General features: G+C 48.5%; 1 protein-coding gene across 1 annotated transcript in view; it reads right to left on the bottom strand.

Annotated features, from left to right (window-relative positions):
* The window catches only part of LOC144178145 (uncharacterized), a 317,073-nt gene that overhangs the window by 51,340 nt on the left and 251,054 nt on the right, over positions 1-14,679 (bottom strand). The window contains exon 6 of the mRNA XM_077705716.1: positions 4,183-4,397. Coding sequence (XP_077561842.1) covers positions 4,183-4,397 — 215 coding nt within the window. The remainder of the gene's footprint in view (positions 1-4,182; positions 4,398-14,679) is intronic.

Genomic DNA, 14,679 nt, shown 5'->3' with positions numbered 1-14,679 from the left:
GGCTTGGCTTGGATTGGCTTGGATTTGGATTGGATTGGATTGGATTAAAGTGGATTGTGTTGGATTGTGTTGCGTCATAGCCGCGGCACGTTGCGTCATAGCAGCGGCAGACGCGCTGGGGCCGGCGCATGTGCAGTACTCTCTCTTCCGCGGTTTCCTCTCCTTCGGGCGCGCTGCGCAGATAACCGGTGTGCCGTTCTCCGGCGAAGCAACATCCACGCTTGGCTCAAACACCTAGAGTCCACGCCGCTTTACAAGTACGCCAACGTCGTCATCGACTGGGACCGGCTTACGCAGTCCCCTCAACGTTATGCGCGCTATAAAACGCGGTCCCTTCGGCGCTCCGCCTATGCGTCGCATCTACACAGGGGTTCCCGCGAGGGGAGGTGGGAGTTTTTTAAGAAATATCTTTGGCTCTAGAGCATAGGCTGGCAATAAGACAGTGGAGAAATGAGCAAAGCGGATATCTTTAGTAGCCTTTTTTGAAGTCAAAAGCAATAAATAGCCCATTGAGTGGGAAAGGTGGCGTCTGGCGTCTGTGGCACTGAAACGGCGCCTAAAATGTCCGAAGCGGTGCAGAGAGAAAGAATACAAAAACTTGAGTCGAAAATAAAATTGAGTAAATATGGGTCTGGATGAGTTCCAAACGAAAACCTCGGAAATTCGATTCAATTGGGCATTCCACGTCGAGTTCTACTCCATGACTGCAGCTATAAACGTGGAACAAGTGAGCGTTCTGTGGACTTTGGCTTAAAACGTCCACAGCTGGTACACTTGACGTACAACGAGTTTAACTTTTATTGCCCCACCCGTATACGGTAACTATACAGGTAAAAACATGCTAATTAAAGCTGCGTATAGGCGTAACAACATACCAACTTCGGTAGGTTGGCCCGTGACCATGACTGGCGCCGCCAAAAGAAAATGGCCGCTATTCTGGAATTCCCAATCGGATTCGGTGTCAACATACCCAGCCGCAAATCTCGCATGCCGATTCGAAGAGGATTGCCACTCACGAGGAAAACTGCTGTCAGAAGTTCACGGTTCCCTTACCAGTTCCCATTTAGCTTTGACGTCAACGTAACCAAACGAAGTTCCCCGATACCTCAACTAATCAGTAGCCCCGAGACTCAGCGTATACCCGTTGATGTGCATTGGCCAACGCGCGACGTCAACACACAAGACAACAATGCCGGGCAAAGCCTCTCCATGCTCACTGGCACCGCCTCGTTCCACAGCGGGAGCTGCGCATTGTCTTGGACTTTTGCACTTTGCGGTTTTTTTCGATCCCTTTAACAGAAGCACGAAAGAATACATTTTTTAAAGCAAACCATTTTAATATTCATAGCATTACTATAGCCTTTCGAGATGGTACTCCCTCTGACCTCGAAATTCTAGGATCGCGTTCTTTGCATGAATTTTCTGGAGGAGGGCAGCGCCACTTCGTTAAGTCCGCGATCTTAAGCAAACGCACGTAGAAATGTTTAAAGCTTGCAGCGTTGAAATATTTGTCAAGTTTACAAACTAAGCAGTCCTTCCCCCTTTCCTTGTCGCAAAGCATCGCACGAGAAACGTAGCACTAGAACTCAAGTGTTTTCTGATCAAAGCTCGGGCGTCTCAGCGCCATATTCCCGCGTGGGTCACGCAACACGTTCGAGGGCTTTGGCAAACTTGCGAGAGCGCCGAAAGGGATTAAAGGTAAGCAGGTTTCGAAAATCCTCTCAAGTGCGAGCGTCGAGGCAGATTTCGAGGGAGGATAGCGCGCGTAAACAAGCACGCCATCCTCGGTATAGTTTCTGTCTTCGTTGCCGGCGTTCAGGATTGCATCCAGAGCGATGCAGCCTTTTCGGTCATTAATTTTTAAGCGCGAAGCCGAGAGGCGACGCACGCTGCTCGTATTTGAAGAGTCGGACGGCTGAGCCGCATTTCAAGCAGTATTAACATTTATTCCGAATTTCTATTGATGCGCGGAGCTATGAACTGAGCACAGGCAGTATCGGCCGGGTGCGTTGGGAACAATATATACTCCCGAGTGTTTCGAAGCGATTGTGCCCAACGCTTCTTGGTCGGAGAAGGCATGGAACACAAAGAGAGCGATTTTGTCAGCAGGGTCTCATCCGCAAGTTTAATTTTTCGGGATTTTTTATTCCCCATTTCCGGGAACATGCGCAGCTTCCCCGCTCACGGCAGTCCTTTCAACAGTGATTACTCGGTAGTTATTTAGCGAAATGTAAAATTATTTTGCACAGCTAATAGTGGGGGTGAAAACTTGCTTTGTGCACAGGTTCAAGTCTCGCACGTTGCGCGACTAGGTTCCTGAGCCTTGAAACTATTCCATAGAAATGCATGGGGAGTAAGATTTGACAGCGAATTACACACGAAATATTCAAAATCCTGGTAAGTTATGTTAGTGTTTTCATCTTCACGTTGGCTTCTTGCTTTATGCCAAATATTACTTTCCTGAAGTGGTTCTGCTAGGTTGCTGAGAAGTCGGAATTTTGAGCGAGAAAGCTGGGTATACATACGTAATAAGCGTACGTGTATTCTCACCCCTACAGCATGTTTGTGGCGCTAAGTATTAAGCGCAGTGTTCAGTGCACCCGGATTTCGGAGTACGTAGTACCTAGGGTTTCGGGGGTTGCTGTCAATGGGCACTTTATGTGAATAATGCAAGGCTCGTAATGTGTAGTTATGTAATCACCAAGATTTAGTCATACGGTTATACGACACAAGCTCTGAACGCTGCCCAATGAGCCATCTGGAATCTATTGCGTTGAATCTTGAGGCGAAAGCATTAGTTGACTCGGAAGGTCGAAAATCCGGTGTCGTGGCTAGATGGCCCACTAAATGGCCGATGGATGGAACACAAATTTTTCTTGTTCTTTCCAAATTTCTTCGTTGATTATTCATTAAATTTTTTTGGTTATTTTATTTTTGCGTTTTTTGCTTTCTTGGTTTGTCTTAGTTAAATCTTGTTTGTTCCGTTGTTGCCCTTTTGCGGTGTCACGACTGGCGACTGTGTGTGTTTCCGACCCCATGTACAAAGACTCACAACGTCACCTAAAAGAATTGATGCCCAATTTCGCAGGCAGCGTTGCTTGCGATCGTCCGCCTTCGTTATCGGCGGCTCTGGGCGACACCACGACGCCGTTTTCTCTCGAGCAGTTCGTCATCTGTGAACGGTAGTCGCTTGCGAAGCCCCACCTCATCTGTCACGATAAGCGCCTCAACATCGGGTTTTACGAAGCGATTTAAGACCCAATCGCTGACGTCCGTGCAACTGGAGCGCGCCACATCGAAATCGGTCTCGAATGACTGCTTCCTAGCCTGAGTACGGATCCAGAAACGCGCGTACTGCCGCCGCTCCACCGTGCGCACGTCGCACCATACTCCATGGGCCGCAAACAACAGGGATGGGTCAGAGGCCAGACAGACGAGGACCGGAATTTCGGCTCCCGTTGATATCAAGTGCATGGGGACCGCAATAATTTCGAATTAATCGAAATTTCATTTAAACAAAAAGCACAATAAGAGCACTGTTATTAGTCCGCGTCACGTCTCTCTTCTTGATATCGTTCAAAATCTTGATGTTCGTCGCCTATTCTAGAGTGCGGCACCGGTTGTCCTGATAGTTCACACGTATCGCTAAATTCGGAGCCTGAAGCGTCCACCACGGAAACTGCTCACAAGGCGCTGAGCGAAAGAAAAAAAGAAAAGGCCGAGGAAGCGAAAGGAGAGAGATGCGCAGGCTGGCGCTAATCTCGACTGACCTGCCGACTGATTGACTGTGCGGTGCCCCACTTGCGATGGTGCCGACATAGCGCACAGGAGGGTGGTGTTTTGGGGCCTAATATTTTGACTTCTATCGAGAAATAATGATCCCCTCATAATCGCCCATATAATGGGTTTTAACTTCAAATTATCGCGCAATTTCTTCCACTGAATTGCATGTAAAATGCCGGCAGCAGGACATCGCTTGGAATTAACTGAACAATCCGCCACTTCGAATTATCGAGACATGACTGCAGTACCTTCAAAATGGTTACCATTAAAAAAGGGCATTTAGGCATACCTAGATTTGAGTGCCCCGGGACCACCGCTAACTGCAGCACAACGAACAGTGGCCGCTGGAGCAACGGGCGTTATGTATTATAAATATACAACAGGAAGAGAGGCAAGTACCCTGGGAGGAGTCGCCGGGTGGTGCGAGCATGCCGTAGCTGGCCCGGCGCGAGGCCGCGTAGTCAACCGAGTTGCGCGACGTCCGCCGGGAACCGGGAGCCGGGGCTCCCTTGTTGGGCGCGTCCAGGGATCCGTCCACGGAGCTGAGCACGGTGGTGGGGCCGGGCGAGGCCGCGTCCCCCATCCGGTCGCGGCCCGACGACCCGAAGCGGGCTCTGTGCAGAGAGGGCGAGCAAGAAGAGCACGGACACCGCACGTAAGGACACGTCTCGAGGAACTTCGTCAAGGACAGGTGTTCGTAATGGCGCCAGTATAGGTGCGTGTTCAGGCTATTCCCCGCCCAGTTAATTTACTTTAACGAAATCACTATACGCCTCGAAGTTGCGGAATTTAAACGTCACTGCTCAAAGATAAGGCATGACCAACAACATAACTCACTCACTTCTTTCCTCTGTGTTGCCCATAGCGAACTAGGGTGTGTTCACTGTAATGGTCATGGCTGCAGTGGTATAGTGCACTTAGTGGAACAAAGCTTTTAATCAGTAATTGTTCCGAGTGGGATAAAAAAATTAGGGCCAATTCCTCATTCGGATCAATAGAATAAAGAATAAAATCAGAAAATTCGGAGGCAAACGCCGGTTTGAGAGAGAGAGAGAATGCATTTAATGGTAAAAGCGAGGTTAGCCGAGCCATATCGCTTAGCATGCTACGCCATATGAGGGAACGAAAACATGAGAGTCTGTGAACTGAAATAAATAAATAAATAAATAAATAAATAAATAAATAAATAAATAAATAAATAAATAAATAAATAAATAAATAAATAAATAAATAAATAAATAAATAGATGAATAAATAAATAAATAAATAAATAGATGAATGAATAAATGAATAAATAAATAAATAACGAGGTAATGCACACAAGTGTTCAAGCACATACACAGAGTTTGGAAGTTAAGTTCATCACAGCACTTGTTCCAGGCCAGTGCTACGCAAGAACACGAGCAGAGCTTTGGTAGCCCGTACGGCCTGGCGTGGGTCCGACCAAGGGCCCATAACTGCCCTTAGTTCAAGGCCTGCGTGGTGTGGTATACACAGAGATGTTTGGAGAGTCTGCCTTGGCACTGTAAAGTTTCGACAGGTACAGATGACATGTTTGATGTCTTCTGCTACATGGCATGTTGGACAGAGTGGTGAAATGTCCTGTTGAATTTTGCTGAGGAAATGCCGTGTGTACGCCACGTTGAGACGAAGGCGGTGCACTACCGCTTCCTCACGCTTGCTGAGCCCAGGAGGCATCTTGAAGCTGCATTTAGGGTCAATGGTATGCAGAGGCGTGTACTGACGATTCTTGTCGGTCCAAATGCACCGCTGTGATCTCCAGGCAATGGAATGAGCGAGGGTTGCCGCATCCTTTCTTGTAAAAGGAACGGGCAGCGGTGGAACACAGAGGCTGTGGGCCGAAGAGGCTGCAGTATCAGCTGCAACATTTCCGGCGACTCCGCAGTGAGCAGGAAGCCATTGCAGTTCGACGCTGTGTCGCTGTTGTGTTGCTTAGAGGTGCAGATGATGTATCTCCCATGTCATCTGATCTTTCGGCAGTGATCTTAAGTTTGGAGGAACACGGTAGGGGCCTTTATCTCGCAGACGTGATGACGTTGATAGTGACGACGACGACGATGATGATACAATAAAGTACAATGACAGGCGGTGGGTGTATATGCGAGACATCCCACTGTATCGTGTCAGGAGAGGGGTCAAGGTCCCCCTCCCCAAAGAGGGATGTCGATGCCTCATTCCACTTTGCCCCACGACGAGTCACATCCACCCCTCCTCCCGCTTAGTCATCCCGTAGTTAGTGACGAGAAAATCAGAATGGTGACGGGTGGCAGCACGTCAGGACGCTCGCTCGCAGGTACACGGGCGGACGTACATTTGTTTTGCTTGGACCCAGGCCTGCGTCATATTCTAAAGCGATAAACTATGTACTTTCAGACGCGCATGTTAAGGCCCTGATAGGTTGCGACGCATTGCGACGCGGCAGAATGGAGATACCTGGCAATTACACGACTTGCCATGAAAGGTAGGCGTTAATCAGTTCATTTGACGTGATATGACCGCCGAACGAGTTCAGCTTTATATCGGATGCCGGCAGTGATACACTCACGACCGTATGTACCTCACTTGTGGCGCGTTGATTCAATTTGATCTGAATTACAACAACACGTTATTCCCGCGGGCCACTCTATTCGTGCGTGATTCTGACATATAGAGGAAGGAAGGGCTGTTCGACCGTGGAAGAATTAATAAGAAAACGCCCTTACCGACATCAGGTGAACCAATGCTACATAGGGGCAACTCCGATGTGAGACTGGAGACTGACTTTTTAACTTTCGTGTCCCACAAATAAAACATGCTACCTCGGGCAGCCTTATGCTGTTTGCGTGTTACCTTCTGTTCCACCTATACCGTCACACGCATTCATCCCATATCTCCAATGCCCCGCACAGCGCGTTCATTCCTGGCATGTCCCCGCCGTTTCTTCTGTACGCGAAGCTTCACGCCCCTCTTGCCGTGAACTTACAGGAAATAAATTCCAGAAGGGTATGCTGACGGGCCAGTTGGTACATTGTTTAAACTAAGAAAAACAGCGCAAACGACGGGACGAAGAAAGGTAAGACTGAACACAGGCGCTGTGAACAGCGCCTGTGTTCAGTCTTACCTTTCTTCGTCCCGTCGTTTGCGCTGTTTTTCTTAGTTTACAGGAAAGTTGGCTTTCTTTCGTGGTTCATGGGGCTAGTGGCGAATATTGCAAAGCGTTTAAACCGGGGAGGAGGAAATAAAAAAACACACTTAAATTTCTACTAATTTCGTAATTATGTCATTGGTAAGTGATGACTCTGACGCATATGTAGGGTAAGCACAAGTTTAGCATCTCACGCTACTCCTCAGACAAGCTGATTCCAAGCAGCTCTGGTCAACCTGAATTGTTGAAAATTAATACGAAGCGGATAGGGTAAATTGACGAAACAACTCAAGAAGCTGTCCCTAACGGAACGAACGTTATCCTCGTAAAAAAAAATGAAGGAAGCTCACATGAACGCGTAATACTTGAAGGTAGCGAGGCTGTGCGCAACCTTCATGACCATCACGACGTCTACGATTGCAGCCGATTTGCTTGTTCCTTGCTGCAGTGACCTTCGTATAAGTGTTAGCTTCCTTCATCTTTGTGTCATAATCGTTGGTCATTAAACATTGTGGTTGCATTAGCCCGTTTCACCAGCCACGGTTGAACCGAGCGTCGGCTCCCGTTACCGACGGAGGTTCTCGCTGCCGACGAGCGGTATCGGCTGGACGTTGCCGGTACCGCTCACGCCCCTTCGCCCGGTTGCGCTGAACGAATTCGGTGTTTTGGGCCCGCCGTCGCCTCTTCGCAGCACTTTCTGTGACCCCGCGGTCCGTGTTCGCTCTCTCGACTCGTTTCCGATCTCTATTTCGAGCGCGACAAACCTCGAGGTGAGCGGCCTCCTCACTGGACGTGCGGGCGACCAGTGGGCGACCCATCCCTGCGCCTGAGCCGACGCACTTCTAAGACGCATGCGAATGACGAACGCACAGCCCTATATCGTGAGCGGAGCCATCGAGTGACGCGAGCAGTGTGATTGCGATAGCGAAAGTGTTGACACGATTACGCTTGATTTTTTTTTTTTGCCAATCTTGGCCAATCTCTCTACGTGGGTATGTTTGGCGTGACTAGTCACGGGAGCAGTGCGATTGCGATAGTGAAAGCGTTGCCACGATTACGCTGGGGTGCTTTTTTTGGCAGTCTTGGGCAGGATCTCTAAGTGGGTATGCTTGACCTGAGAAATGTGCGCCAAAGTTTTAACTGCTGGGCGGTCGCCGTGAGGCACGAGCTCACGTGTGCGCGCTCGGCAATTTCTTGGAATTTTTAACTGCGGATACAAAAAATTACGATTTGCTAAAAAGCTTAGCTCTTAATAACCAAGAAATTGATTGATTGATTGATTGATTGATTGATTGATTGTAGGGTTTAGCGCGCCGACGCAACTCGGGCGATGAGGCGCGCCGTAGTGGAGGGCTCCGGATTAATTTTGACCACCTGGGGACCTTTAACGTGCGCCAAAATCTCGTACACACAGGCGTTTTTGCTTTTCGCCTCCATCAGAAAAGCGGCCGCCATGGCCGGGAATCGAACCCACGACGTCGTGCTCAGCAGCACAACTCCTTAGCCACTGAGCCGGGTAATAACTAAGGAATACTTATCGTGATCGCAGCGCCGGAACTGAGGATGCACTTATTCGTGTAATTTATTATTTATTTATGTATTTACTAATGCCTCCTACTTTTGAAACGAGCTCCCTGGCAGGTGTGAGCCGCCCAGCGTACCAATGGCATCAAATAGACGGACATGGAAATAAAGACAGTTCTTTGGGCCTCTTCAAGTTGATCTTTGGCAAGGCCTAGTGCCGCGGACGTCGTTGCCAGTTCTGCTTAGAAATGCCGACAGACAAGCCGGCACGGCGACACGCCGCCAGCCTCAGGCCCGACCACGACCCAAAGGCTCTGCGAGCACGCCCGAACGACAGACAACGACTGCAGTTTTTTTCGGGCTCCTTGGACCGTAAGCGTGCGCTACACCGCGAGGGGCAAACGGTCGCTAGAAATACGGACGGGCCAGATCAGCAACCGTCTCGACCGTCCTCGCTCAGTATGCATGGTCGGAAAGGCAATTGTGCTTCGGCCAGGCGGAATCGAAACCCTCGACCGCGCACGCGGCATGCACGCCGCTTCCTGGGGCTCGCCGATAAGGCTCGCTCTTGCGACGATCGAAGCGGCGCGTGAGCCCCTTCCTCCGCCGCCCTTGTCCGCTTTGTAAGTGCCTTAGCCAAATGGCTTGCTTCTTATTTACTCCCACCTCTCTTTTCTTTGCCTTTCATCTCATTCCCTAGGCGTGGGTGAGCTCCCCAGCCTTTACTTGGAGCGACTGGAAAACCAAGTCTCGTTAATTTGCCATTTCGAGAAAAAGTAAACGTTCGTGTTAAATAATCCTGTGCAGATTTATACGCGCTGCCGAAAGACCCTGTCTCCTTACAGCTTCATCGCTAGGACCTTGCAGCACCATCGCATCTTAAGAAACGTGATCCTTGTAGCGTTAAGGCTACTGGTGATGAAACTGTCAGTTTCTTCGTGATTGGGTGTTTCTTGAAAAACTGGCAACTACGAAGATGGTTGAAGCCCGCTGATCATATAAAGAAGCTCCATTGTGTACAAACGAAACACAAAAATGATGGTATGAGGGCGACTCCACAGAGCGGTTAACGATGTCTTGGCCCGGATTAGAAATACGTCCGTGAGTTGACATGCAACCAACAAAACCTCGTAGATCATGTGCTCGCGTCCTCAGAGCCACACTCGCGTTTCATAAAATGCCCCCAGACGTTATAAAGTAAACTTAGAATACGTTCCCGACCACCGTCCACAGACACCAGTATACGGAAATGTAAGGCCAGGCTGTGAAATGATTTTAGCTTTTCCCATCTTGCCGCTCATCGAATGCTTCCCTGCTCCCCTTGTATCGCTTAGCGCCGGCATGGTCTTAAAGGAGCCATAGAGACAAAATACAAGTTGGGTTTATTAGAAAGACTGCTTAGTCCCGATAACAATGATACCAATATCATCGCAATCTTCGAACAAATAACGAAGATATTAAAGAAAACGGGTGAAGCAGTCGCGACCCCCTAGCCAATTTCCCGCAACTTTTCTATGACGTCACGGAACCTTGTTTGTGCGATTGGCGGCCGCCTAACTGACCTGTCGCGACGACACATGACTGGACGTCTGTATAAGGGGCCTCTAGATCCATTTGACTGCATCACTTGAATGCTAACGTGCAGTTAACGCACTGAAAATTGTTTTACTGTTGGCCCGTATGACGTCATTCTTGCTCATAACACGTCACTGTGGCGAAAAATTTGAAAGTTTTTAAATGCTTCCTGCTTTTTTTTTTTTTCGTTAAAAAAACATCTTTTGTGGCTGTAATGGAGCTGAGTGAGATACTGAATCGTAGTTCTTTCAAATTAAAGGGAGTTGTATTTTCTCTTCATGGCTCCTTTAAAGGTACGCCGGAGGTGTCAGGGGCCTGTCATATTAGCTTAGCTTCGGAACACGTTTTCAGTAGCCCAACTGATTCGCTAATTGACAGTGAGACAGCTTTAATGGAAACTATTTTGAGGAGCTTTTGTGTACTTAAAGGATGTTCCTGGTTTGCCTTTTTTTTTGTCACCATGTTGCGGCTGCTCAGTTGATTCAGAGAGGAGTGTATGCGGTGGCCATTTTTTTAAATAAACTTTCAGCTGTGGTTTTTATTTTGTGCTCCAGCTCTTGAAGCTTGTTCTAGTTAGAAAACCTTGCCAACGTGTGCAATTGCCTTCACTAGCCGCTTATAATGCTTTATTCGAGATGCTCTTCGCATTACTGTGACAACAAAAATGATGGTCATTTAGTGTCGTCATCATTAATATACATTTCCGGTCTAGCGTGAGGTCGACAGGTTTTTTCCTTCTGCAAGTGTGTTTTTTTTTTCTTTTCTACATTATTTATCTTTTCTCACATTTCGTCATCACTTACTCACGTCTCGACTTTCGTAACTCCCCCACCATCACACAAATAAATGTTTCCCATTGCAGATCCGCCCTTGCCCACAAAAAGCCACACCCGAAGCTTACACACGCGCACATCCTTGGCCACTCCATCACTCTCCCTTTTATATCATCTTGGCGCATCAAAGTACATCCCAGACGCGAAGCTTCGCCCTGCCATTTACTGCAGCGCGAGTAGCCGGCGTACATGGTAGCGAAAACCGAAGATGAGCGATCGTGTGATCCGGAGCTTTCGATTGCGTGATCCGGGGAGACGTCTGCATTGAAATGACAGCGCGTTTGCACCCGGCATACGTGCGACGGCGGCGGAAGCGCCTCTCAGGTCGAAGGAAGGGATCGTGCTCGCTTCTGCCATTTGTCCCCGGGTTCCTGCAGAAAAAAGGCAACGCGGGTGGGTAGGCGCGGTTCAGTGGCCGCTCTCGATACACGGCCCTACGAAACCTTCCGGTCTGAAAGCCGCCTGAAAGAGGCGCGCTTCAAAAGGAAAGAAAGGAAAAAGGGGTGGAGGTACAAAGAGTAAATAACAACACCGGCGCATGCTGGAAAGAGCGGGAAAGAAGCCGACTTTCGAGTGCGTTTCCTTGTCAATGGACGGGTGGCTCTCGGTGATTTGAGCACGCCTTATTGAAAATGCACAAGTTTGTTCTAGCGTGAAAAAGGGGCGCTGACGTACCCTATTTCCGAATACAATGGGGGAAAAGCGGTTCTTTTTATATTTTAGGAGATTTCTGTGTATATTTTTCCTAAGTCTTCCTTTTTTTTATCTCGCCAATACTACGAGCACTGAGAGCCTAGCGTTGCTAGACATTATGCAATCACACACACGAGTGGCGTAGCTTGGAATGCAGTCAGTTTTTGCTTCAAACAAGAATTTCTCAAATATACAGAGGATTCCTGAAATCTTTTGTCCCCATGAAAGCCCGTGATTAATTTTGCAGTGTCAACGTCTCAACCTTTGTAAGATATGTCATCAAGAATGGGGCCTTCGTTTAGATACACATGCTCTAGATACTTGCCTTGAAGCAACTAAACTTGACATTCTAAAACAACTCCCTTAGAAGCACTTTCGAGAAAAAATTGGGAATATCCCTCACTACGGTCAATATTATTATAAAAGCAGGACATCTGGTCAAAATATCAAACACAGCTTGTACAACGACGCAAGGCTGATGTCACAGCAGAGTCGTCTCACAGTGATGTTGTCTCACTGAGCTAAACTCGAGAGAAGCGCTATACAAGTCACTCAGTGTAATTTACCCTGTGTATATTTATACAGGGCGCTCGTTTGCAGAAGACGAAATAAAACGCAAAGTAAAGTATAGAGGTGCTTTATTTGTGCAGTGCCCCTTTTGTCTTCGTATACTCCATCCACCGCAGCAAAGTCTTCGTCGAGCGCTCCCTCACCGTTGAAGACCTGCACCTCTTCTTGTACTTATGGACGATTGCATTCTCGCCTGGCAGCGCAGTGCGCTTCCTGATAAGCCTCCTCGTCTTCGGGCGTCCGGATCTTTTTTGGTCGCCCCATCCCCCATGTGCGCGGCACAGAGTCGGAGACCGCTCTGTCGCTGCCGCCGCGGCGGCTTCGAATTTTATGAGCGCAGGTGGTCGCCCCTAGCAACGCGGACGAATGACGTCAGGAGCAGACGATAGCCGTCTTCTCGGCGACTCTGTTTGCTCGAATGCTAACCAGCACATGTGCTCGGTATTTTTTTATTTTCTTTTTGCGAGCCCCTCACGTGGCACAATCCCACGTGCAAGGGTGGATACGTATCTGAGACTAGGCGCCCATAGTAGGTGCCTGCCCTGTTGGCTTTTATTCTTTTCTTGTTCAAAAAGTTCATCCTTTTGTTCGAACCTTTAATTACGAATTTCTTACCAATTTTTGCTTCCGCCCATTTGCTCTTTCTTCATTCAAATGCTAAAGTTTCTAATTTACAGTTTTGTGTAGCGTCTTCCTTGTGCCCAATTTCCGGCCCATCCCCCACGTGGGTACGTGTGCTGGGAATTTTCTTGGTATTTTTTTCTGTTCATTGACGGCGCAACTAAGAGCTTAAACAATCCCGCTGTTAAAATAACGCCAGAGGAAATAATGCCGAAATTGAGTGAAATAGAATGCTTATCCGGGAGGTGTACACGACCTAGGCCACGCAGTGGGCTTAGTAAAAAAAACTAATTCGCACGAATACGGGGGTTAGTTCAATTAAATTGTAAACAAGTCATTTTTACCGGAAAAAGAAACAAACATAGCATTGTACGCAATTGGCTTTCATAAAACTAATAGTACATGATTTGTTTCAAGAGAACGTGTTGCTGGGCATGTTGGTTGAGGTCTACAAACATACTGAGTGGCGCAAATACACAATACACAAAAAAGAAGACACGGACAGGCGCCTGTCCGTGTCTTCTTTCTTGTGTATTGTGTATTTGCGCCACTCAGTATGTTTGTAGACATGATTTGTTTGTTTATACGTTTATTTATAACACCTTAAAGGCTCCGCAACAGAATTTGGTAGGGTGTTACAAAAGTTAATGAATATTAGGGCGCTCAACAGCAAAATTAAGAAGGATAAAGTAATAAAAAAAATTACACCATCTTCTCGTAGGGGAACCCTGAGTAGTATGCGAAGCAGCCATGGGGTCGACTGAAGTTCCCATTAGTTTTCAGTTCGTCGTTTCCGTTGACGTTCAGCTTCGCGTGTCTTCGTTGCATCAGTAGCTCCTTGACGTAGTTTGAATGAGTGAAGGACATAAGGCGCGTTCGTAGCACATGCTCCCGTCTCGGTTTGTAATGCAGTGGGAAGAGCGCCACGTAGAGCGATCGAAACCGGGCGCTGCCTAACTATTTCTTTTTTATAGTGGACTAAGCTGACGTCAGCCCAAACGCTGACGGGGCTGCAGAGACGCGCATGCGCAGTAGAGTGCGGACGGCGGACAACGACAACGACAACGAGGGTGGGAGGGACACAGCCCCGAGCATGAGATGCTTCGCATCTAATAAAGCAAGATTAAGTATGATGAAATAGGGGATGATGGAACAGTGATCTAACAGGCAGTTGCCTCGCTTTATGCAAAGCGAACTACATGTGAACTATTTAAGCGGAAATCTTCTATAGCAGGCAGTAGGTGCCCTAATGGAGAACCTATAAGCTAACGCGGCACTTTTAAGTGCGAATGCACTTCTTAAGCGAGCCTGAATCGCCCGCCGCCGTCATCCGCATAGCAACAGCTGCGGGTGCGCGCACTCCTCGTCTTCCTCCTCGTCTTCCCTAGCAACGGGGGGAGATGGGCGCGCGCTACTCTCCTCCTCCTCTCTCCGCTCAGTGACTGCGGGTGTTGGGCGCCTCCTCTCCACTTCGGGCGGGAGAGCTCTCGCTCGCGTAGCGGGCGCTCCGCATTCCGACGCGTGAGGGCGCTCGTGTAGCCCTCGCCGTAACGGCGGGCGCTACTCTCCTCCTCCTCTCTCCGCTCAGTGACTGCGGGTGTTGGGCGCCTCCTCTCCACTCCAAGATCACGATATCCAGCGTAATCGCGCAATCAACAACCGTGCATTCGCACTTACACACTCTCCCCCTCGGGGAAGTGCGAGGAAATTTTTTTTGCTTCATTATACCGCGCATAAAGGCGTTGTCAGCTGGAATTTCACGATAAGAGCACGCGGTGACAACGCCGCGTTCCAGACAAAAGTAATGCAAATACTCTTCATAGAAATACAGGAGACTCTCGGTACACTCCAGTTCTTCCGCATGCGTAATTATGCAAATACGGAATTGTCTCTACGTATGACGGCCAGCTAGTTCCCTAAAGCGTATATATTTGG

The sequence above is a fragment of the Haemaphysalis longicornis genome, unplaced genomic scaffold, assembly GCF_048455015.1.
Source record: "Haemaphysalis longicornis isolate Haplotype H1 unplaced genomic scaffold, Haemaphysalis longicornis Haplotype H1 scaffold_4, whole genome shotgun sequence".
Lineage (NCBI taxonomy): Eukaryota > Metazoa > Arthropoda > Arachnida > Ixodida > Ixodidae > Haemaphysalis > Haemaphysalis longicornis.
The sequence above is the reverse complement of the archived record's forward strand: the minus strand, read 5'-3'. Positions and strand labels throughout refer to the sequence as shown.